The sequence below is a fragment of the Tursiops truncatus genome, chromosome X (assembly GCF_011762595.2).
Source record: "Tursiops truncatus isolate mTurTru1 chromosome X, mTurTru1.mat.Y, whole genome shotgun sequence".
Taxonomy (NCBI): domain Eukaryota; kingdom Metazoa; phylum Chordata; class Mammalia; order Artiodactyla; family Delphinidae; genus Tursiops; species Tursiops truncatus.
The window spans coordinates 76,414,372-76,440,130 of NC_047055.1; the positions used below are offsets into that span (position 1 = coordinate 76,414,372).

General features: G+C 37.4%; 1 protein-coding gene across 3 annotated transcripts in view; it reads left to right on the forward strand.

The window, feature by feature from the left end:
- Positions 1-22,204, forward strand: part of YIPF6 (Yip1 domain family member 6) — an 87,718-nt gene extending 65,514 nt beyond the window's left edge. Inside the window, exons 7-8 of one of the 3 annotated variants that reach the window (XM_073799027.1) lie at positions 14,135-14,179; positions 16,692-22,204. In XM_073799027.1, coding sequence (XP_073655128.1) covers positions 14,135-14,179; positions 16,692-16,807 — 161 coding nt within the window. In that variant the 3' untranslated portion in view covers positions 16,808-22,204. Of the gene's footprint in view, positions 1-14,134; positions 14,180-16,681 lie in introns of all 3 variants that reach the window. The other 2 variants (XM_019949022.3, XM_073799028.1) reach the window with 2 other exon arrangements.
- The last annotated feature ends 3,555 nt before the right edge of the window (positions 22,205-25,759 follow it).

Genomic DNA, 25,759 nt, shown 5'->3' on the forward strand with positions numbered 1-25,759 from the left:
ACAAGAAAACAAATAACCCAATATAAAAATGAGTAAAGGATTTGAATAGATATTTCTCCAAAGAAGATATGTAAGTGACCAGTAAGCACATTTAAAAAATGCTTGACATCATTAGCCATTAGGGAAATGCAAATAAAAACCACAATGTGATACCACTTCACATCTATTAGGATAGCTATTATCAAAAATAAAGACAATAACAAGCGTTGGAAAAGATGCTGAGAAATTGGAGCCCTCATACATTGCTGGAAAGAATGTAAAATAGTGTAGTCACTGTGTAAAACAGTTTGACAATTCCTCAAAATTAAACACAGAATTACATCATGACCCAACAATTCCATGCCTAGATATATATGAAGAGAATTTAAAACATATGTTCAAACAAAAAACTTACTCAAATGTTCATAACAGCAATATTAATAACTGCCAAAAAGTGGAAACAATTGAAAAGTCCATGAACCGATGAATGAATAAACAAAATGTGGTAAATCCATATAATGGAATGTTATTCATCCGTAAAAAGAAATGAAGTATTGTTACATGCTACAACACGGATGAACCTTGAAAACATTATGCCAAGTAAATGAAGCCAGATAAAAAGGCCACATATTATGTGATCCATTCATATGAAGTGTTCAGAATAGGCAAATCCATAGAGACAGAGCATAGGTTAATGGTTTCCAAGGGATGTAGGGAGGGGTAATTGGGACTAGTTGCTAATACGTATGGGGTAAAAGAAATGTTCCGTGTATATATGGTGGTGATGGTAGTTGCACATAATGAATATACTAAAAATCACTGAAGTACAAACTTTAAAATTGTGAATTTTATATTATGTCAATTATATCTCAGTTAGAAAAAATCCAATGAGATACTTTTACATACCATCCAGAATAGTTAATATTAAAAACACTGCAATACCAAATCTTTTGAAGGATGCAGAGCAACTGTAAATCTTATAAACGGGTAGTGAAAATGATACAACCACTTTAAACACAGTTTGGCAGTTCTTTTAGAGTTAAACATATGCATTCCCTATGACACAGCAATTCCACGTCTAAGTATATACTCAAGAAGAATTTAAATATATATCCACACAATGACATGAACATGAATACTCACATCAGCTTTATTCATATAGCTCCAATCTGGAAATAATCTGGATGTCTGTAACATGAGAACTGATAAACAAACTGTGATATACAATAACACACTATTCAGCAACAAAATGGAATAAAATTATGCATGTAACAATGGATAAATCTGTAAAATACGATGAATGGGGGGAAAAAAGCCTTATACAAAAGGCACACATTGTCGGATTTACACTTATGTATTTCATATTTGAGTAATTGTAAATGGTATTGTATTTTTTGGTTTTGGATTCCACATGTTCATTGCTAGTATATAGATGCATAACTGATTTTTATGTTTATCTTATGTCCTATGACCATGCTGAACTCACTCATTAGTTCTAGGATTATTTTTTAGATACCTTGAGATTTTCTGTGTAGACAATCATGCCATCTGAAAATAGAGGCAGTTTAATTTCTCCTTTGTAATCCATATGCCTTGTATTTCTTTCTTGCCTTAATGCTAGGACTTCTAGAACTATGTTGAATAAGTGGTAAGAGTTTCCCTGGTCTTAGAAGGATAACATTTAAGCTCTCATCATTAAGTATAATGTTAGCTATAGGTTTTTTGTAGATGATCTGTATCAAATTGAGGAAGTTGCCCTCTATTCCTATTTTTCTGAGAGCTTTTTTTAAAAAAAATCATGAATAGATGTTGAATTTTGTTAAATGATTTTTATGCATCAACTGTTGTGATCCTGTGATTTTTCTTCTTTAGCCTGTTAAAAGGTGAATTAAATTATTTGATTTTCAAATATTGAACCAGTCTTGTATCCCTGTGGTCCTTAATTAAACCTCACATAGTCATGGTGCATAATCTCTTTTATATATTGCTGAATTCTATTTGCTAATATGTTATTAAGGATTTTTGTGTCTGTATTTATGAGAAATATTGGTCGATAGTTTTCTTTTTTTGTACTTTGTCTGGTTTTGTATTCAGGGTAATTCTGCCCTCATAAAATGAGTTAAGAAGTGTTTTCTATTTACTGGAAGATGTTGTGTAGAATTGTTAATTCTTCTATTTACTGGAAGATGTTGTGTAGAATTGTTAATTCTTTAAATGCTTGGTATAATTCTCAAGTTAATCTAGGCTTGAATATTTTATTTTGGGGAATTTTAAAATTATGAATTCAGTTACTTTAATAGTTATAGAGTGATTCAAATTATCTGTTTCATATTAGGTGAGTTGGAGTAATTTCTTTTCCAAGAACGTGGTCAATTTCACCTAAGTTGTCAAATTGATGTGTGTAGAGTTGTTTGTAGTATTCTTTTATAATCCTTTTGATGCCCACAGGGTTTGTAGTAATACCCTCTGTTTCATTCCTGATACTGGTAATTTGTTTTCTCTTTCTTTTTTCTTTGTCAGTCTTGCCAAAGGATTGGTAATTTTATTGGACATTTTAAAAAATCAGCTCTTGGTTTTATTAATTTTCCCTATTGTTTTTCTGTTTTCACTTTCATTGATTTATACTCTTTATTATTTCCTTACTTTGCTCTGCTTTGGAATTATTTTTCACTTCTAATTTCTTGAAGGAATAGTGTAGATTAGTGTAGATTTATGTGAGACTTTTCCTCTTTTCTAATATAAACATTAAGTGTTATGAATTTTCCAAGACTGACTTAGTTGGGTCCCACAAACTTTAGTGCTGTATTTTCATTTTTATTCGGTTCAAAATATATTTATTTCCTTTGAGACATACTCTTTGACCGATTGACTATTTAGAAGGGTGTTTTTCAGTTTCTAAGTGAGTGGAGATTTTCCTGTCATCAGTCTGTTAATGACTTTTTTACTTTGAATGTTTTAAATGTTTTTCAGCTCTGTTGTTTGGTGCATACACATTTAGGATTGTTATATCTTCTTAGTGAATCAACCCTTTCATCATATGTAATGTTGCTCTCTATCTCTAGTAATTTTATTGTGCTCAAGTCTACTTTATCTTTTTTTTATTGAAGTAGAGTTGATTTACAATGCTGTATTCATTTCAGGTGTACAGAACAGTGATTCAGTTATACATATACATATTCTTTTACAAATTCTTTTCCCTTACCGGTTATTATAAAATATTGAGTATAGCTCCTTGTGCTATATAGTAGGTCCTTAATTTATCTTTAATTAATATAGTCACTCCTGCTTCCTTTCAGTTGTTTCCATAGTATATCTTTTCCCATCAATTCACATTCAACATACCTATGGATTGTACCTGAAGTGAGTTTCCTGTAGGCACCATAATGTTGAATCATATATAATTCACTCTGCCAATCTCTGTCTTTTAGTTGGGGTATTTACAACAGTTACATTCAATGCAATTAGTGATATGTTAGGGCTTAGTATTATTTTTTATATTATTCATTTATTTTTTTATTTTTATATTTTTAAATTGGGGTATAGTTGTTTTACAATGTTGTTTTAGTTTCTACTGTACAGTGAAGTTGAGTTCCCTGTGTGCTATATAGCAGGACCTCATTAGTTATTTATTTCATACACATTAGTGTATATATGTCAATCCCAATCTCCCAATTCATCCCCCTCCCCCTTTCCCCCTCAGTGTCCATACGTTTGTTCTCTACATCTATGTCTCTATTGTTGCCTAGCAAACTGGTTCATCTGTACCGTTTTTCTAGATTCCACATGTATGCATTAATATATGATATTTGTTTTTCCCTTTTTGACTTACTTCACTCTGTATGACACTCTCTAGGTCCACCCAAGCCTCTACAAATGACCCAATTTCGTTCCTTTTTATGGCTGAGTAATATTCCATTGTATATATGGACCACATCTTTTTTTTTTCTTTTCAAAGATTAAAGTTTTTTTTAACGTCTTTATTGGAGTATAATTGCTTTACAATGGTGTGTTAGTTTCTACTTTATAACAAAGTGAATCAGTTATACATATACATATGTTCCCCTATCTCTTCCCTCTTGCATCTCCCTCCCTCCCACCCTCCCTATCCTACCCCTCTAGGTGGCCACAAACCACCGAGCTGATCTCCCTGTGCTATGCAGCTACTTCCCACTAGCTATCTATTTTACATTTGGTAGTGTATATATGTCCATGCCACTCTCTCACTTTGTCACAGCTTACACTTCCCCTCTCCATATCCTCAAGTCCATTCTCTAGTAGGTATGGGTCATTATTCCTGTCTTACCCCTAAGTTCTTCATTACCGGTTTTTTTTTTCCTTAGATTCCATATATATGTGTTAGCATACGGTATTTGTTTTTCTCTTTCTGACTTACTTCACTCTGTATGACAGACTCTAGGTCCATCCACCTCACTACAAATAACTCAATTTCCTTTATTTTTATGGCTGAGTAATATTCCATTGTATATATGTGCCACATCTTCTTTATCCATTCATCTGTTGATGGACACTTAGGTTGCTTCCACATCCTGATTATTGTAAATACAGCTGCAATGAACATATTGGTACATGACTCTTTTTGAATTATGGTTTTCTAAGGGTATATGCCCAGTAGTGGGATTGCTGGGTCATATGGTAGTTCTATTTGTAGTTTTTTAAGGAACCTCCATACTGTTCTCCATAGTGGCTGTAACAATTTACATTCCCACCAACAGTGCAAGAGGGTTCCCTTTTCTCCACGCCCTCTCCAGCATTTGCTGTTCGTAGATTTTCTGATGATGCCCATTCTAACCAATGTGGGGTGATACCTCATTGTAGTTTTGACTTGCATTCCTCTAATAATTAGTGATGTTGAGTAGATTTTCATGTTCCTCTTGGCCAACTGTATGTCTTCTTTGGAGAAATGTCTATTTAGGTCTTTTGCCCATTTTTTGATTCTGTTGTTTCTCTTTTTAATATTCAGCTGCATGAGCTGTTTATATATTTTGCAGATTAATTCTTTGTCCATTGATTAATTTGCAAATATTTTCTCCCATTCTGAGGGTTGTCTTTTCATTTTGTTTATAGTTTCCTTTGCTGTGTAAAAGTTTCATTAGGTCCCATTTGTTTATTTTTGTTTTTATTTCCATTACTCTAGGAGGTGGGTCAAAAAAGATCTTGCTGTGATTTACATGAAAGAGTGTTCTTCCTGTGTTTCCCTCAAAGAGTTTTATAGTATTTGGTCTTACATTTAGGTCTTTAATCCATTTTGAGTTTATTTTTGTGTATGGTGTTAGGGAGTGTTCTAATTTCATTCTTTTCCATGTAGCTGTCCAGTTTTCCTGGCACCACTTATTGAAGAGAGTGTCTTTTCTCCATTGTATATCCTTGCCTCCTTTGTCATAGATTAGTTGACCATAGGTGTGTGGGTTTATGTCTGGGCTTTCTATCCTATTCCATAGATCTATATTTCTGTTCTTGTGCTAGTACCATACTGTCTTGATTACTGTAGCTTTGTAGTATAGTCTGAAGTCAGGTAATCTGATTCATCCAACTCCATTTATTTCCCCTCAAGATTGCTTTGGCTATTTGGAGTCTTTTATGTCTCCATACAAATTTTAAGATTTTTTGGTTCTAGTTCTGTGAAAAATGCCATTGGTAATTTGATACGGATTGCATTGAATCTGTAGATTGCTTTGGGTAGTAGAGTTATTTTCACATGTTTATTCTTCCAATCCAAGAACATGGTATATCTCTCCATCTGTTTGTGTCATCTTTGATTTCTTTCATCAGTATCTTATAGTTTTCTGAGTACAGCTATTTTACCTCCTTAGGTAGGTTTATTCCTTGGATTTTTATTCTCTTTGTTGCAATGGTGAATGGGATTGTTTCCTTAATTTCTCTTTCTGATCTTCTGTTGTTAGTGTATAGGCGTGCAAGAGATTTCTGTGCATTAATTTTGTATCCTGCAACGTCACCAAATTCATTGATTAGCGCTAATACTTTTCTGGTGACATCTTAAGGATTTTCTATGTGTAATATCATGTCGTCTGCAAACAGTGACAGTTTTACTTCTTCTTTTCCAATTTATATTCCTTTTATTTCTTTTTTTGCTCTGACTGCATGGCTAGGACTTCCAAAACTATGTTGAATAGTAGTGGTGAGAGTGGACATCCTTGTCCTGTTCCTGATCTTAGAGGAAATGCTTTCAGTTTTTCAACATTGAGAATGATGTTTGCTGTGGGTATGTCATACATGGCCTTTATTATGTTGAGGTTGGTTCCCTCTATGCCCACATTCTGGAGACTTTTTATCATAAATGGGTGTTTAATTTTGTCAAAAGTTTTTATGCAACTATTGAGATGATCATATGGATTTTATTCTTCAATTTTTTAATATAGTGTATCACATTGATTGATTAGTGTATATTGAAGAATCCTTGCATCCCTGGGATAAATCCCATTTGATTATTGTGTATGATCCTTTTAATGTGTTGTTGGGTTCTGTTTGCTAGTATTTTGTTGAAGATTTTTGCATCTATATTCATCAGTGATATTGGTCTGTTTTTTTTCTTTTTTTTGTAATACCTTTGTCTGATTTTGGTATCTGCGTGATGGTGGCCTCAGAGAAAGAGTTTGGAAGTGTCCTTCCTTTGCAATTTTTTGGAACAGTTTGAGAAGGATGGGTGTTAGCTCTTCTCTAAATGTTTGCTAGAATTCACCTGTGAAGTCATCTGGTCCTGCACTTTTGTTTTTTGGAAGATTTTAAATCACACTTCCAATTTCATTACCTATGATTCATCTGTTTGTATTTTCTATTTCTTCCTGGTTCAGTCTTGGAAGGTCATACATTTCTAAGAATTTACCCATTTCTTCCATGTTGTCCATTTTATTGGCATATAGTTGATTGTAGTAGTGTCTTATGATGTTTTGTATTTCTGCAGTGTCAGTTTTAATTTCTCCTTTTTCATTTGTAATTTTATTGATTTGAGTCCCCCTCCCCCTTTTTCTTGATGAGTCTGGCTAAAGGTTTATCAATTTTCTTCATCTTCTCAAAGAACCAGTTTTAGTTTTATTGATCCTTCTATTGTTTTCTTTGTTTCTATTTCATTTATTTCTTCTCTGATCTTTATGATTTCTTTCCTTGTACTAAATTTGAGTTTTTTCTTCTTTCTCTAGTTCCTAGGGAAAGAAGTTTAGATTGTTTATTTTAGATTTTTCTTGTTTCTTTCAGTAGGATTGTATTGCTATTAACATACCTTATAGAACTGCTTTTGCTGCACCCCATAGGTTTTGGCTCGTCGTGTTTTCATTGGTATTTTTCTCTAGGTATTTTTTGATTTCCTCTTTGATTTCTTCAGTGATCTCTTGGTTATTTAGTAGCATATCATTTAGCCTCCATGTGTTTGTAGTTTTTTTTCCTGTAATTGATATCTAGTCTCATAGCATTGTGGTCAGAAAAGATGCTTGATATGATTTCAATTTTCTTAAATTTACCAAGACTTGATATGTGACCAAAGCTGTGATCTGTCCTGGAGAATGTTCCATGTGCACTTGAGAGAAAATATAGTCTGATGTTTTTGGATGGAATGTCCTATAAATGTCAGTTAAGTCTGTCTTGTCTATTGTGTCATTTAAAGCTTGGGTTTATTTATTTTCTGTCTGAATGATCTGTCCATTTGTGTAAGTGGGGTGTTAAAATCCCCCTTTACTATTGTGTTACTGTCAATTTCCCCTTTTATTGTCGTTAGCATTTGCCTTATGTATTGAGGTGCTCCTATGTTGGGTACATAAATATTTATCATTGTTATGTTTTCTTTTTGGATTGATGCCTTGATCATTATGTAGTGTCCTTCCTTGTCTCTTGTAACCGTCTTTATTTTAAAGTCTATTTTCTGCAATATGAGTATTGCTACTCCAGCTTTCTTGTGATTTCCATTTGCATGAAATATCTATTTCCATCCCCTCATTTTCAGTCTCTATGGGTCCCTAGGTTTGAAGTGGGTTTCTTGCACACAACGTATATATGGGTCTTGTTTTTGTATCCATTCAGCCAGTCTGCGTCTTTTGCTTGGAGCACTTAACTCATTTACATTCAAGGTGGTTTGTTGGTGCTGAATTGTCTTAGCTTTTGCTTTTCTGTAGAGCTTTTGATTTCTCAGTCGAATCTGATTGAGATCCTTGCTGGGTATACTGATTTTTGTTGTAGGTTTTTCCCTTTCATCACGTTAAATATATCCTGCCACTGCCTTCTGGCCTGCAGAATTCTGCTGAGAAATCAGCTGATGACCTTATGGGGATTCCCTTGTATGTTATTTGTTGCTTTTCCCTTGCTGCTTTTAATATTTTTCCATTGATTTTAATTTTTGTTAGTCTGATTAATGTGTGTCTTTGTGTGTTTCTCCTAAGGTTTATGCTGTATGGGACTCTCTGCACTTCCTGGACTTGGGTGGCTATCTTCTTTCCCAGGTTAAGGAAATTTTTGACTATAACCTCTTCAAATATTTTCTCAGACACTTTCTCTTTTTATTCTTCTTCTGGGACATCTATAATTTGAATTTTCATACGTTTAATGTTACAGATGTCTCTGAGACTGTCCTCAATTCTTTTTATTCTTTTTTCTTCATTCTGCTCTGTGGCAGTTATTTCCACCATTCTCTCTTCCAGCTCACTTATTCATTTTTCTGCCTCAGTTATTCTGCTATTGATTCCTTCTAGAGTATTTTTAATTTCAGTTATTATGTTGTTCTTCACTGTTTGCTCTTTAGTTCTTCTAGGTCCTTGTTAAACATTTCTTGTATTTTCTCCATTCTGTTTCCAAGATTTTGGATCATCTTTACTATCTTTACTCTGAATTCCTTTTCAGGTAGACTGCCTATTTTCTCTTCATTTATTTTGCTTTTTTTAAAAAAATTTTTTTAATTTCATTTATTTTGCTTTTTAGGATTTTACCCCACTCCTTTGTATGTAACATATATATATATGTTATATATATATAACATATAACATATATATATAACATAACATATATATATAAGCATATATATATATGCTTTTTTTCTTTTGTATGCGGGCCTCTCACTGTTGTGGCCTCTCCCATTGAGGAACACAGGCTCTGGACATGCAGGCTCATCGGGCATGGCTCACGGGCTTAGCCGCTCCATGGCATGTGGAATTTTCCTGGATCAGTGCACAAACCCGTGTCCCCTGCATCAGCAGGCAGACTCTCAGCCACTGCACCACCAGGGAAGCCCTGTAACATATATTTTTGTCGTCTCATTGTTTTTTATGGGTGGAGGTGTATTCCTGTCATACTGGTTGTTTGGCCTGAGGCGTCCAGCCCTGGAGTTTGCAGGCAGTTTTGTAGAGCCGGGTCTTGGTGCCATGATGAGTACCTCTGGGAGGCCTCACTCCAATTAATATTCCCTGGGGTCTGAGGTTGTTTGTTACTTCAGTGCTTTGGACTCAGCTCTCCCACCACAGGAACTCAGGCCCAAAACCTGGCCTGGGAACCAAGATCCCATAAGCCATGCGGCACAGCAAAAGAAAAGAATAAAAAGGAGGTATACAATAACTAAGAATAAAAAAACAAAATAAAATTAGAATGATAAAACATATATTATGAAAAATAAAAATATAATTGAAACAACCAGTTGCTGGTGTTCCTCCCGTTCCCTTAGATGTCTGTGGTCCCCCACCAGTGCCTGGTAGGTGTCCTAGTTGTGTGGAGATGAGAACTCTGCATCCTCCCAGTCTGCCATCTTGACTCCATCCCCTGTATTTAATTTTTGATAGTTTGATTAATATGTGTCTTGGTGTGCTTCTCCTTGGGTTTATCCTGTATGGGACTCTCTGCACTTCCTGGACTTGAGTCACTATATCCTTTCCCATGTTAAGGAAGTTTTCGACTATAATCTCTTCAAATGTTTTCTCTGACCCTTTCTTTTTCTCTTCTTCTGGGACTCCTATAATTCGAATGTTGGTGTGTTTAATGTTGTCCCAGAGTCTCTGAGACTGTCCTCAATTCTTTTCATTCTTTTTTCCTATTCTGCTCCTTGGAAGTTAAGTTATTTTCGCTATTTATCTTCCAGATCACTTATCCGTTATTCTGCCTCAGTTATTCTGCTATTGATTCCTTCTAGAGTATTTTAAAATTTCATTTATTATGTTGTTCATCACTGTTTGTTTGCTCTTTAGTTCTTCTAGGTTCTTGTTAAATGTTTCTTGTATTTTCTCCATTCTGTTTCTGAGATTTTTGGACAATCTTTACTAACATTACTCTGAATTCTTTTTCAGGTAGACTGCATATTTCCTCTTCCTTTGTTTGGTCTGGAGGGTTTTTACCCTGCTCCTTCATCTGCTGCATATTTCTCTGTCTTCTCATTTTGTTTAACTTAGTGTGTTTGGGGTTTCCTTTGAGTCAGAGTCATAGTTCCTCTTACTTCTGGTGTCTGCCCCCAGTGGGTGAGGTTGGTCCAATGGCTTGTGTAGGCTTCCTCATGGGGGGGACTTGTTCCTGTGTTCTGGTGGGTGGAGCTGGATCTTGTCCCTTTGATGGGCAGGGCTGTGTTCGGTGGTGCGTCTTGGGATGTCTGTGAGCTTAGTATGGCTTTAGGCAGCCTGTTTGCTAATGGGTGGGGTTGTTTTCCTGTCTTGCTAGTTGTTTGGTGTGAGGTGTCAGAACTAGAACTTGTTGGTCATTGGGTGGAGGAGGGTCTTAGTGTTGAGACGGGGACCTCTGGCAGAGCTCTTGCCAATTAATATTCTGTGGGGCTGGGAGTTTTCTGGTGGTCCAATGTTCTGGACTCAGTTCTTCCACCTTGGAGACTCAGGGCTGACCCCCAGCTGGAGCACCAAGACCCTGCAAGCCTCCCAGCATGGAAGAAAAGGAAGGAAAAAAAGAGAAACAACAAGAAAAACGAACAGACACATCCCCAAGACGAATGGTAAAAGCAAAACTAAACAGACAAATCACACAGAGAAACACACACACTCACAGAAAGAAAAAAGAAGAGAAAACAAAAAAGAGGAGGGCAACAAAACCAATAAACAACCCCCCCAAAATAAAACTAACACTAAAAACTACACTAACAAAAACATAAAACCAAAACCAAATCAAATGCAGAAGCAAACTAGAAAAAAGGCAAACAGAAAGCATAAAACAAACACACAAAAATGATCAACAAAAACATGTAAAGACAAAAGAAAGATGAAAACAAAAGAAAAAATACAAAACAACAAAAGTAAAAATAGAAAAATATAGAATATAGTTAAAAATAAGATAAAAGCAAAGCAAAACAAAGAAAAAAACAAAAACAAGGAAAAAACAATATAACAAAAAAGTCCAGTAGAAATAAGAAGAAAATAAAATAAAAATATATTAAACATAAAAGCATAAAAAAGAAAAGAAAAAGTAAATAAAAAATTAAAAGCATAATAAAAAAAGAACAGAACAAAATTTTAAAAAAGTAGTAATAATAATAATATTTTCCTGTTACCTCTGCTGTCAGTGTCCTTGCCCCCACAGTGAGCCACAGCCAATCCTTGCCTACCCAGGAAGTCCTCTGATACTTCTAGGTAGGTCTCTGGACCTGCTGTTGGCTCTGTGGGGCCAGCTCAGACTCTGGGAAGTCTTGAGAGTTTCTGAGGTCTTCTGACAGAATTCAGTAGGTGTTTTGTAGGGGTTGTTCTACGTGTAGATGTATTTTTGATGTATTTGTGGGGAGAAAGGCAATCTCCACGTCTTACTCCTCCACCATATTGAAGGTCTCTCAGTACTATTTTTTAAATTTTACTATTTTATTTTATTTTTTATTTTGTTTGCTTCCCCTGTTTTTTATTATAGTGTTTTATTTTTCTTGGCTTCTTAATCATTAAGTAATATTTTCTAGAATTCCATTTATCTTTAGTGTTTTTGAATGTATACTTTTGTATAGACATTTTTAGTGCTGGCTCTGTATATTACACTGTATATATTTAAGTTAGCACAGGCTTTTGGTGTTGACATTATACCAATTATAATGAAGTCCCTTTAAATCTCTTTACCCTCCCTCATTTATATTATACTTGTCTTAAATATTTCCTTACATATATTGAGAACCTCACCAAATCATTAAATCATGAAACATTCAGTCATTAAACACAATTCAACCATCAATCACACATTAGAAAACACAAGAGGAAAAGAAAATTCTATCATATATATCCATATTTTCACTTTCCCATTTCTTCTATCTTCCTTCCTGATATTCCAAGATTTCTTCATTTATCATATCCTTTTTGTCTAGAAAACTGTCTCTAGCAATTCTTTAAGGGTAAGTTTCCTGGTGAATATTCTCTTAGTTTTCCATAATCTGAGACTATCTTAATTTCCCCTTCATTCCTGAAGGATAGTTTTGCTGCAGATAGAATTTATGTTTGCCAGTACTTTTCCTTCAACACTTGAAAAATGTTACCCCACTTAATTCTGGTTTCCAAGATTTCTAATGAGAAATCTGTTGTCATTCCAATCATTTTCCTTTTACAGGTAAGGTGTCATTTCTCTCCCCCTGCTACCAAGATTTTTCTTTGTCTTTAATTTTCAGAAGTTTAACTATGATGTGTCTTCATGTCTTAATCTGCTTGGGCTGCCATGACAAAATACTGTAGACTGGTTTAAGCAACAGAAATTAATTTTCTTATGCTTCTGGAAACTGGAAGTCTGAGGTCAGGGTGCCAACATGGTGAGGTTCTGGTGAGAGTTCTCTTCCTGGCATATAGATGGCCACCTTCTTGCTAAGTGCTCAAATGGCCTTTCCTCGGTGTGTGTGTGTGTGTGTGTGTGTGTGTGTGTGTGTGTGTGTGTGTGTTTATGGGGAATATGAGAAATAGAGAGAGAGAGAGAGAGAGAGAGAGAGAGAGAGTTCTCACTCTCTCTTTCTCTTCTTATAAAGCTACCAAACCCATCAGATTATGACCCTTCTCTTATGACCTCATTTGAACTTAATTACCTCCTAAGAAGCCTATCTCCAAATATAGTTACACTGGAGGTTAGGGCTTCAACATATGAATTTTGAGAAGACAAAATTCCATCCATAGCCAGGTTTTTTTTTTCATTACTAACTCAATCACTTTGTTATAGTTCTGTTCAGATTTTCTATTTATTCTTCAGTTGTTTTTGGTAGTTTGTGTCTTTGTAGGAATTTGTCTATTTCATCTAAGTTATGTAATTTTTGGGCATACAGTTGTTCATAATATTCCCTTATAATCCTTTTTATTTGTGTAACACTGGTAGTAACGTCCCCTCTTTCATGTCGGATTCGAATAATTTTAGTTTCTCTCTCTCTCTCTCTCTCTCTCTCTCGTCTGTCTAGTAAAATGTCTGTCAATACTTTTGGTGTTTGTAAAGGACCAACTTTAGGATTTACTGATATTTTTCTATTGTTTTTCTATTCTCTATAACATTTATTTCCTATCTAATCTTTATTATTTTCTTCCTCTGTTGGGCAGGGGTTAGTTTGCTGTTCTTTCTCCAGTTTCCTAAGGTGGAAATTTAGTTTATTGATTTGCGTTCTTTATTTTTTTTAATATAGATTTGTATAGCTAAAAATTTCCCTCTAAGCACTGCTTTAGCTTCATTTTGTGCTATAGACTGAATATTTCTGTCCTCTCAAAATGTATATGTTGAAATCCTAACTGTCAGTGTGATGGTATTTAGCATGTGGGACCTTTGGGAGGTGATTAGATCATGAGGGTGGAGCCCTCAATAATGCTATTAGTGTCCTTGTAAAAGAAACCCCAGAGAGGATATCTTATAGGTTTTGTCCTTTTTTTTTCATGCATCTCAAAGATTTTTTCTCATTTCTCTTATGATTTATTCTTTGGTACATTGGTTATTTGGAACCATGTTACTTAATTTGCACATATTTATGTGTTTCCCAAAGTTCTTTCTGTAAATTTCATTCTATTGTGGTTATAGAATATGCTATGTATGATTTCTATACTTTTAAATTTATTGAGACTTTTTATACCATAACATTATGATCTATCCTGGTGAATGTTCCATGTGCACTTGAGATAAACCTGTATTCTTCTGTTGCTCTATGGAGTGTTCTGTAAGATGTATAGCTGGCATATAGTATTATTCAAGTCTTCTACGGTCTTGTTGCTCTTCTTTCTAGTTGTTCTATATGGAATTGCAAGTGGATCATTGAAATCTCCAACAGGTATTGTTGAAATGTCTATTTCTTCAATTCTATCAGTTTTTGCTTCATGTATTTTTGGGACATCATTTTTAGTGCATATATGTTTATAATAATTATATCTTCTTGATAGATTAACTCTTTTTTTATCATTATAAAATATTTGTCTTTAGTAACAATTTTTCTCTCCTCTAGTTTGTTTGATATTAACATAGCCACTCCAGCTCTCTTTTGCTTGCTCTTTGTATGGTGTATCTTTTTCATCACTTTACTCTCAACTTATTTGTGTTTTTGGACAAAGAATATATCTCTTATAAACAGCACATAGTTGCATTATGTTTCTCTTTATCCATTCTGTAATCTCTGCCTTTGATTGAAGTGTTTTAATCATTTGCATTCAATGTAAATATGGATAAGGTAGGATTTACATCTGTCATTTTGCAATTTTTTTCTTATGTGTCTTGTGTGTGTTTTTGTGGATCTAGTCTTCCATTACTGTCTTCTTTTATATTAAATATATATTTTTCAGTGTACTATTTTAATTCCTTTGTAATCACTTTTACTATAGTTTTGGGCTATTTTCTTACTTTTTTCCCCTGGGGATTATAGTTCCATCTTACCTTAAAACAATGTATTACAGGTTAATATCTACTTAACTTTAATAGTATACAAAAATGTTACTCCTGTAGAGACTAGAGCTCCAACTCTGTTCTGCCCCTTCCATTGGCTGCCAGGCTTCTGGTTTCACTGTGATAATAGGCTGTTGGTTTTCACGCTACTGTGGAACTAGGAAGGGGGTATGGCAATAAGGCAAGTTAAAATGTGACAGACGGGGAGCTTCCCTGGTGGCAAAGTGGTTGAGAGTCTGCCTGCCGATGCAGGGGACACGGGTTCGTGCCCTGGTCCAGGAAGATCTCACATGCCATGGAGCAGCTAGGCCCATGAGCCATGGCCACTGAGCCTGCGCGTCCGGAGCCTGTGCTCCACAACGGGAGAGGCCACAACAGTGAGAGGCCCGCATACCGCAAAAAAAAAAAAGGAAAAAAATAATGCGACAGAGGGGAGCTTCAAGATGGCAGAAGAGTAAGATGCGGAGATCACCTTCCTCCCCACAAAAACATCAGAAATACATCTACATGTGGAACAACCCCTACAGAACACCTACTGAATGCTGGCAGAAGACCTCAGTCCTCCCAAAAGGCAAGAAACTCCCCACATACCTGGGTAGGGTAAAAGAAAAGAGAAGAAACAGAGACAAAGAATAGGGATGGGACCTGAACCAGTGGGAGGGAGCTGTGAAGGAGGAAAGGTTTCCACACACTAGAAACCCCTTCGCAGGCGGAGACTGCTGGTGGCATAGGGGTGGGGAGATTCGGAGCCACAGAGGAGAGCACAGCAACAGGGGTGCGGAGGGAAAAGCAGAGGGATTCTTGCACAGAGGATCAGTGCCAACCAGCACTCACCAGCCTGAGAGGCTTCTCTGCTCACCCGCAGGGACGGGCGGGGGCTGGGAGCTGAGGCTCTGGCTTTGGTCGGATCCCAGGGAGAGGACTGTTGTTGGCTGCATCAACACAGCCTGAAGGGGGCTACTGCACTGCAGCTGGCCGGGAGGGAGTCTGGGAAAAAGTCTGGAGGTGCCGAAGAGACAAGAGAAGTTTTCTTGCCTCTTTGTTTCCTGGTGCATGAGGAGAGGGGATTAAGAGTGCCGTATAAAGGAGCTCCAGAGAGGGGCGTGAGCCATGGCTATCAGCGCAGACACCAGAGATGAGCATGAGACGCTAAGGCTGCTGCTGCAGCCACCAAGAAGCCTGTGTGCAAGCACAGGTCACTATCCACACCATCCCTCCCAGGAGCCTGTGCAGCCCGCCACTGCCAGTGTCCCGTGATCCAGGAACAACTTCCCCGGGAGAATGCACGGTGCACCTCAGAATGGTGCAACGTCATGTAAGCCCCTGCCACCGCAAGCTCACCCCGCAACCATACCCCTCCCTCCCCCAGGGCTGAGTGAGCCAGAGCCCACGAAGCAGCTGCTCCTTTAACCCCGTCCTGTCTGAGCGAAGAACAGATGCCCTCAGGCGACCTACAGGCAGAGGCGGGTCCAAATCCAAAGCTGAAACCCAGGAGCTGTGAGATAAAAGAAGAGAAAGGGAAATTTCTCCCAGCAGCCTCAGGAGGAGTGGATTAAATCTCCACAATCAACTTGATGTACCCTGCATCTGTAGAATACCTGAATAGACAACGAATCATCCCAAACTGAGGAGGTGGACTTTGGGAGCAACAATATATATATTTTTTCCCTTTTTCCCTTTTTGTGAGTGTGTATGTGTATACATCTGTGTGTGACATTGTCTGTATAGCTTTGCTTTTACCATTTGTCTTAGGGTTCTGTCTGTCCATTTTTAAAATTACTTAAAAGAATTTTTTCTTAATAATAATTTTTTTATTTTAATAATTTTATTTTACTTTATTTTATTTTATCTTCTTCTTTCTTTCTTTCTTTCCTCCTTTTCTCCCTTTTATTCTGAGCCGTGTGGAGGACAGGCTCTTGGTGCTCCAGCCAGGCATCAGGGCTGTGCAACTGAGGTGGGAGAACCAAGTTCAGTACACTGGTCCACAAGAGACCTCCCAGCTCCACATAATATCAAATGGTGAATATCTCCCAGAGATCTCAATCTCAATGCCAAGACCCAGCTCCACTCGATGACCAGCAAGCTACAGTACAGGAAACACTATGCCAAACAACTAGCAAGACAGGAACACAACCCCATCCATTAGCAGAGAGGCTGCCTAAAATCAGAATAAGGCCACAGACACCTCAAAACACACCACCAGACATGGAACTGCCCACCAGAAAGACAAGATACGGCCTCATCCACCAGAATACAGGCCCTAGTCCCCTCCACCAGGAAGCCTACACGACCCACTGAAATAACCTTAGCCACTGGGGACAGACACCAAAAACAATGGAAACTACGAACCTGAAGCCTACAAAAAGGAGACCCCAAACACAGTAACTTAAGCAAAATGAGAAGACAGAGAAACACACAGCAGATGAAGGAGCAAGGCAAAAACCCTCCAGATCTAACAAATGAAGAGGAAAGAGGCAGTCTACCTGAAAAAGAATTCAGAATAATGATAGTAAAGATGATCCAAAATCTTGGAAATAGAATGGAGAAAATAGAAGAAACATTTAACAAGGACCTAGAAGTAAAGAGCAAACAAACAGAGATGGATAACGCAATAAATGAAATTAAAAATTCTCTAGAAGGGATCAATAGCAGAATGAGGCAGAAGAATGGATAAGTGACCTGGAAGATGAAATAGTGGAAATAACTACTGCAGAGCAGAATAAAGAAAAAGGAATGAAAAGAATTGAGGACAGTCTCACAGACCACTGGGACAACAATAACGCACCAACATTCAAATTATAGGGGTCCCAGAAGAAGAAGAGAAAAAGAAAGGGACTGAGAAAATATACGAAGAGATTATAGTTGAAAACTTCCATAATATGGGAAAGGAAATAGTTAATCAAGTCCAGGAAGCACAGAGAGTCCCATACAGGATAAATCCAAGGAGAAAGACACCAAGACACATATTTATCAAACTATCAAAAATTAAATACAAAAAACAAATATTAAAAGCAGCAAGGGAGAAGAAGCAAATAACATACAAGGGAATCCCCATAAGATTAGCAGCTGATCAATCAGCAGAAACTCTGCAGCCAGAATGGAGTAGCAGGACATATTTAAAGTGATGAAAGAGAAAAGCCTACAACCAAGATTACTCTACCCAGCAAGGATGTCATTCAGATTTGATGGAGAAATTAAAAGCTTTACAGACAAGCAAAAGTTAAGAGAATTCAGCACCACCAAACCAGCCTTTACAACAAATGCTAAAAGAACTTCTCTAGGCAGGAAACACAAGAGAAGTAAAATACCTGCAATAACAAATCTAAAACAATTAAGAAAATGGGATTAGGAACATACATATTGATAATTACCTTAAATGTAAATGGATTAAATGCTCCCACCAGAAGACGTAGACTTGCTGAATGGATACAAAAACAAGACCCATATATATGCTGTCTACAAGAGGCCCACTTCAGACCTAGGGACACATACAGACTGAAAGTGAGGAGATGGAAAAAGATATTCCATACAAATGGAAATCAAAGAAAGCTGGAGTAGCAATTCTCATATCAGACAAAATAGACCTTAAAACAAAGAGTAATACAAGAGACAAAGAAGATCACTACATAATGATCAAGGGATCAATCCAAGAAGAAGATATAACAATTGTAAATATTTATGCACCCAACATAGGAGCACCTCAATACATAAGGCAAATACAAACAGCCATAAAAGGGGAAATTGACAGTAACACATTCATAGTAGGGGACTTTAACACCCCACTTTCACTAATGGACAGATCATCCAAAATGAAAATAAATAAGGAAACACAAGCTTTAAATGGTACATTAAACAAGATGGACTTAATTGATATTTATGGGATATTCCATCCCAAAACAACAGAATACACAGTCTTCTCAAGTGCTCATGGAATATTCTCCAGGATAGATCATATCTTGGGTCACAAATCAAGCCTTGGTAAATTTAAGAAAATTGAAATTGTATCAAGTATCTTTTCCGACCACAACACTATGAGACTAGATGTCAATTCCAGGAAAAAATCTGTAAGATATACAAACACGTGGAAGCCAAACAACAAACTACTTAATAACCAAGATATCACTGAAGAAATCAAAGAGGAAATCAAAAAATACCTAGAAGCAAATGACAATGAAAACACAACAACTCAAAACCTATGGGATGCAGCAAAAGCAGTTCTAAGAGGGAAGTTTATAGCAATACAATCCTACCTTAAGAAACAAGAAACTCCTCAAATAAACAACCTAACCTTATACCTAAAGCAAACAGAGAAACAAGAACAAAAAACCCCAAAGTTAGCAGAAGGAAAGAAATCGTAAAGATCCAGTCAGAAATAAATGAAAAAGTAATGAAGGAAATGAGAACAAAGATCAATAAAACTAAAAGCTGGCTTTTTGAGAAGAGAAACAAAATTGAAAAACCATTAGCCAGACTTATGAAGAAAAAAAGGGAGAAGACTCAAATCAATAGAATTAAAAATGAAAAAGGAGAAGTAACAACTGACAGTGCAGAAATACAAAGGATCATGAGAGACTACTACAAGCAATGCTATCCCAATTAAATGGACAACCTGGAAGAAATGGACAAATTCTTAGAAAGGCACAACCTTCTGAGACTGAACCAGGAACAAATAGTAAATATGAACAGACCAATCACAAGCACTGAAATTGAAACTGTGATTAAAAATCTTCCAACAAACAAAAGCCCAGGACCAGATGGCTTCACAGGCGAATTCTATCAAACATTTAGAGAAGAGCTAAGACCTATCCTTCTAAAACTTCCAAAATATAGCAGAGGGAGGAACACTCCCAAACTCATTCTACAAGACCACCATCACTCTGACACCAACACCAGGCAAAGATGTCACAAAGAAAGAAAACTAAAGGCCATTATCACGGATGAACGTAGATGCAAAAATCCTCAACAAAACACTAGCAAACAGAACCCAACAGCACATTAAAATGATCATACACTATGATCAAGTGCGGTTTATCCCAGGAATGCAAGGATTCTTTAATATATTCAAACCAATCAACGTGATACACCATATTAACAAACTGAAGGAGAAAAATCATTCGATCATCTCAATAGATGCAGAGAAAGCTTTCAACAATATTTGACACCCATTTATGATAAAATCCCTCCAGAAATTAGGCATAGAGGGAACTTTCCTCAACATAATAAAGGCCATATATGACAAACCCACAGCCAACATTGTCCTCAATGGTGAAAAACTGAAAGCATTTCCACTAAGATCAGGAACAAGACAAGGTTGCCCACACTCACCACTATTATTGAACATAGTTTTGGAAGTTTTAGCCACAACAAACAGAGAAGAAAGGGAAATAAAAGGAAATGAAATCGGAAAAGAAGAAGCAAAGCTGTCACTGTTTGCAGATGACATGATACTATACATAGAGAATCCTAAGGATGCTACCAGAAATCTACAAGAGCTAATCAATGAATTTGGTAAAGTAGCAGGATATAAAATTAATGCACAGAAATTTCTGTCATTCCTATATAGTAATGATGAAAAATCTGAAAGTGAAATGAAGAAAACCCTCCCATTTACCATTGTAACAAAAAGAATAAAATGTCTAGGAATAAACCTACCTGAGGAGACAAAAGACCTGTATACAGGAAATTATGACAAAGATGAAAGAAATTAAAGATGATACAAATAGATGGAGAGATATACCATGTTCTTGGATTGGAAGAATCCACATTCTGAAAATGACTCTACTACCCAAAGCTATCTACATATTCAATGCAATCCCTATCGAACTACTACTGGCATTTTTCACAGAACTAGAATGAAAAATTTCACAATTTGTATGGAAACACAAAAGACCCCAAATGGCGAAAGCAATGTTGAGAAAGAAAGACTGAGCTGGAGGAATCAGGCTCCCTGACTTCAGACTATACTACAAAGCTACAGTAATCAAGACAGTATGGTACTGGCACAAAAACAGAAAGATAGATCAATGGAACAGGATAGAAAGCTCAAAGATAAACCCACGCACATATGGTCACCTTATCTTTGATAAAGGAGGCAAGAATATGCAGTGGAGAAAAGGCAGCCTCTTCAATAAGTGTTGCTGGAAAAGCTGGATAGCTACATGTAAAAGAATGAAATTAGCACACTCCCTAACACCATACACAAAAATAAACTCAAAACGGGTTAAAGACCTAAATGTAAGGCCAGACACCATCAAACTCTTAGAGGAAAACATAGACAGAACACTCTATGACATAAATCACAGCAAGATCCTTTTTGACCCACCTCCTAGAGAAATGGAAATAAAAACAGAAATAAACAAATGGGACCTAAGGAAACTTAAAAACTTTTGCACAGCAAAGGAAACCATAAAGAAGACGAGAAGATAACCCTCAGAATGCGAGAAAATATTTGCCAATGAATAAACTGACACAGGATTAATCTACAAAAAATACAAGCAACACATGCAGCTCAATTTCAAAAAACAAACAACCCAATCCAAATATGGGCAGAAGACCTAAATAGACATTTCTCCAAAGAAGATATACAGATTGCCCAACAAACCCATGAAAGAATGCTCAACATCATTAATCATTAGAGAAGTTAAAATCAAAGCAACAAGGAGATATCATCTCACACCGCTCAGAATGGCCATCATCAAAAAACCTACAAACAGTAAATGCTGGAGAGGGTGTGGAGAAAATGGTACCTTCTTGCACTGTTGGTGTGAGTGTAAATTGATACAGCCACTATGGAGAACAGTATGGAGCTTCCTTAAAAAACTAAAAATAGAACTACCATATGACCCAGCAATCCCACCACTGGTCATATACTCTGAGAAAACCATAATTCAAAAAGGGTCATGTACCAAAATGTTCATTGGAGCTCTATTTACAATAGCCAGGACATAGAAGCAACCTAAGTGTCCATCAACAGATGAATGGGTAAAGAAGAAGTGGCATATATATACAATGGAATGTTACTCAGCCATTAAAAAGATCAAAACTTAGTTATTTGTAGTGAGGTGGATGGACCTAGAGACTCTCATACAGAGTGAAGTAAGTCAGAAAGAGAAAAACAAATACCGTATGATAACACATATATATGGAATCTAAAACAAAAAAAAAAAAGAAAAGAAAAGAAAATTGTCAGAAGAACCTAAGGGCAAGACGAGAATAAAGATGCAGACCTACTGGAGAATGAACTTGAGGATACAGGGAGGGGGAAGGGTAAGCTGGGACAAAGTGAGAGAGTGGCATGGACATATACACACTACCAAATGTAAAATAGATAGCTAGTGGGAAGCAGCCGCATAGCACAGGGAGATCAGCTCGGTGCTTTGTGACCATCTAGAAGGGTGGGGTAGGGAGGGTGGGAGGGAGGGAGATGCAAGAGTGAAGCGATATGGGAACATATGTATATGTATAACTGATTCACTTTGTTGTAAAGCAGAAACTAACACAGCATTGTAAAGCAATTATACTCCATTAAAGTTGTTAAAAAAAAATCCTCCCTTACCTTTTACTTCAGATTTCTTCCCAACTTTGCCATCTGTAGTTTAACTTTTACATGGACATACTGATAATATTTAGATAATTTCTCCTTTGTTCTATATAGTTATCTGTTGTGCTATTTCCTTCCTGCCTACCTGGGGGAAAGGAGAATGGTAGTAGGGAATTCCTGGAACAAGAAGCCTGCAGAGAGATCTAAAAGAGTTCACACAAGTCATTTGCCCTCAACCTAGCCAAGGGAAAGCCTCTCTCCATTTTTCCAGTATGTGTTTGTTTCAGAATGGGTCCTGGGATTCATAGCCAGACTCCCCCTCCCTCCTCCATCCCTCCAAATATAAATGTAGCCCCCAGGAAGGCTGGTTCAGAGGACTAGGAGTGGTCCCCTAGGGGCAGCAGTGAGCCCAGTAAGGTGAGGTTTCAGGGTACTGCTCCTTTTGTATGTCAGCCTGGAGCAGGGCTAAGAGATTCAGTTAAACCTGACCCAGTTCCATCCCACTTCCCTGCCAGCAGAGACACATATACACCAAGAGATGTGACGCATCTCATAGAAGTGTGACTCCTTTATACTATTCACCACATACTTTTCACACGTGCTATTGCCATGTCTCAACATGACAACCCCATGCACATTTTTACTCTTATTTTATACATGATGAAATGGAAGTTCAGAGAGTTGAATGTGAGTGGCAGAGTTCAGATATTATTTCCAAGGCCATACGAACCTGATTCCAGGCTCCAGAGCCAGAGGGAGATTGATACTGTACGGTTTTCTGGAGATGCCTGTGAGCCCCTGCTGCTCTCTCCATATGAGAATTTTTATCCTATGGCGTAGATTAGGGGGCTTGGGTCTATGAGAAGGCTCCAGGCTGGGGCTGTGGGTCTGTATCTTTCCTCCTTTCCCCTCTCTTCCCTTGATCAGCCCTGGTTCTGGCTCTTACATACTGGGGAGGAAAGGAGGATAGAAAAGGTGGAATGGAAAACAATTCAAGGAAGAAAGCTGCAAACTGTCCAAAAGTCAGCATTTCTCCACGGGTAAGGAAAATGGAATTGTCTGATTGTTATACAAGGTGGCATTAAAAGTAACATAATTGACTACAATGTGAAATGCCCTTTTGGAAAATTCCAGATGAGGAATAAAAATGAGGCAGGATCAAATGGATTTAAAATTCCAAAAGGTTAGAAAGTGGAAGGCTTTGTGAAGTGTGTTTCTCTTTCTTTTTATTCTCCTACCAGGACCTTTTCAGCAATATTCCTTTCCAATTAACGCTGAGCAATGAGCGAGACTCCTTTTAAAAGTGCTTCTTATGGCATAGATAGAGTCTCCTGTTTTGTTATGCGAAATTAATGTCTAGGAGATCAGAATGGAATTATAGAGCGAGCCGTGACTCGAATCCATAAGGAGACCTGGATTTAAGCCCTAGCTCTGTCATTACCCTGCGCTGTCAGCCAGGTCAGTTCTCTCTGGGTCACTGTTTTCTTATTTATAAAATGGGAGTGACAGGAAAAGATGTTAAACTAAATGATTTTTTAAATTTTTCTGGTCATAAAATATTTATTAAGGTATGCTTTAGGGAATACAGTGAATATAAAATTTAGGATCACAGAATGAAGCAATTTCAATTCTCTCAAAAGTCAGCCCAGTCTTCAATGCTCCACAGATGTAAAACCACTGGTGAGACTCACTAAAAGAGTTTAAGTCCTTTCTGGTTCTACGGACCATGCTCAGCCTCTTTCCTCTCAAGAGTATATTCCAATTCTTCCATTTGGTATGTGATATGAGGAGACATTTCTGCCCTACCTGTCCCCTTCTCCAGCTCCCCCAATTAGGCACCATGTGAATGCCCTGTCCTTGAAACTGAGCAAGTACCTTAGAAGAATGAGGTATATGTGTGCAGGCAAGGAAGGGAGGAAGAATTATGGCATGGTGGGGGAAAGAAAGAATTGAGGGGCAGACAAATGGATTCAAATTCTGGCTCCACCACTTTTCAGCTGTTGTGATTTTAAGCAAGTCGCATAACCTTTCTGAGCCTTACTTTACTTGTCAGAAAACATAGATATCTTCTGCCTTGTGGGATGTTGTAAAGATCAAGCAACAGAAGATATGTGAAAGGGGTTAGGACAGTGTTCACTACTCCACAAATATCACTCATGGTCAAGTCTGATATTCTGTGAGTTCACACTGGTATGGGGTCCATTCTGATTGGTCAGAGCTTGGGCCACAGCAGTTGTGGAATATTTAGAGTATCACTATCTGATGGTTATTGTTATTATTACCCAGGATTTCTAGAAGGCCAATCCTCTTAGAAAAACCTAGAAGACTCTCCTTCCCTGGACCTGGAGAGTCATGCCTCAGCCAGTGCTCACTCCTTTCCAGGGCAGCTTGTTCAGATACATGTAAATAGCGATTGCTAGGCATGTGTGCTCCTTTGGGCCCTGCAGTTATCAGGCAGTTCCTAACAGTGCCAGGTTGGAGCATGGCAAACCATGGCGGTAGATGGGCTATGAAGAACACCTTGAACAGAGAAGTTGAAAAGACATCTTAAGATTGTGATGAAGACAAGTTATGGAATGGTTTTCCACAGAGGTCTTGGTGAATACGAGAAGTCCTACTTGCTTGCATTTGAGCAAATGCCATGTTCCTTCCATGGAGAGATGGACTGCCATGTTCCTCAAACTTAAGTGTGCATAAGAATCACTTGGGGACCTTGTTAAAATGCAGATTCTGATTCAAATGTCAAGGGTGGAGACTGAGACTCTGCATTTCTAACACACTCCTGGGCACTTTGAGGAACAAGTGGCTAGATGACCTCACTGGAATCATGTGCCTTGAGATGATTACTTCTTCTGGAACAAGGGGCTGACTGCTATGCCCCTCTACTTCAACTAAAAGTCAGAGTCTGGTAGTGAGAATAAAAGGGATAGTGACCTACTCTGGTCAGGGAAGTGGTGGCAGAGTTGCAGAATGAACAGACAGAGGTCCTGTGAGGACCTCTCCTATCCATACACCCCTCCCCTATCCTGATTTTTGAGGGTCCCAACCAGCATGGGCTGAAGCAAGGAATTCAGAGAAATGGACTATTTACCATTCCCCATTCCCCCCTCCCTGGTTAGTTCACTTGTTTCTTCATTCATTCACTAATTCATCTAACCATGTATCTACTAAGTAAACATTTACTAAGTCCCTTGCTCTATGCCTAGTCTTGTGATGAGCATATTTATTTAGAAAGGAATCAGATATAATCTCATCCCTCAAGGATCTCAGTCTAATGGGAGAGAGACATAAATAAATTGCAATTCAGTGTGATACATTTTATAATAAAATATGAGCAAGGTTAAATAGATTCATGAAGGAGGGATGTTCACCACTTCTGGGTATAAGTGGCTGGTTAGAAAGGCTTCATAGTGAAGAGGGTGACACTTAAGATGG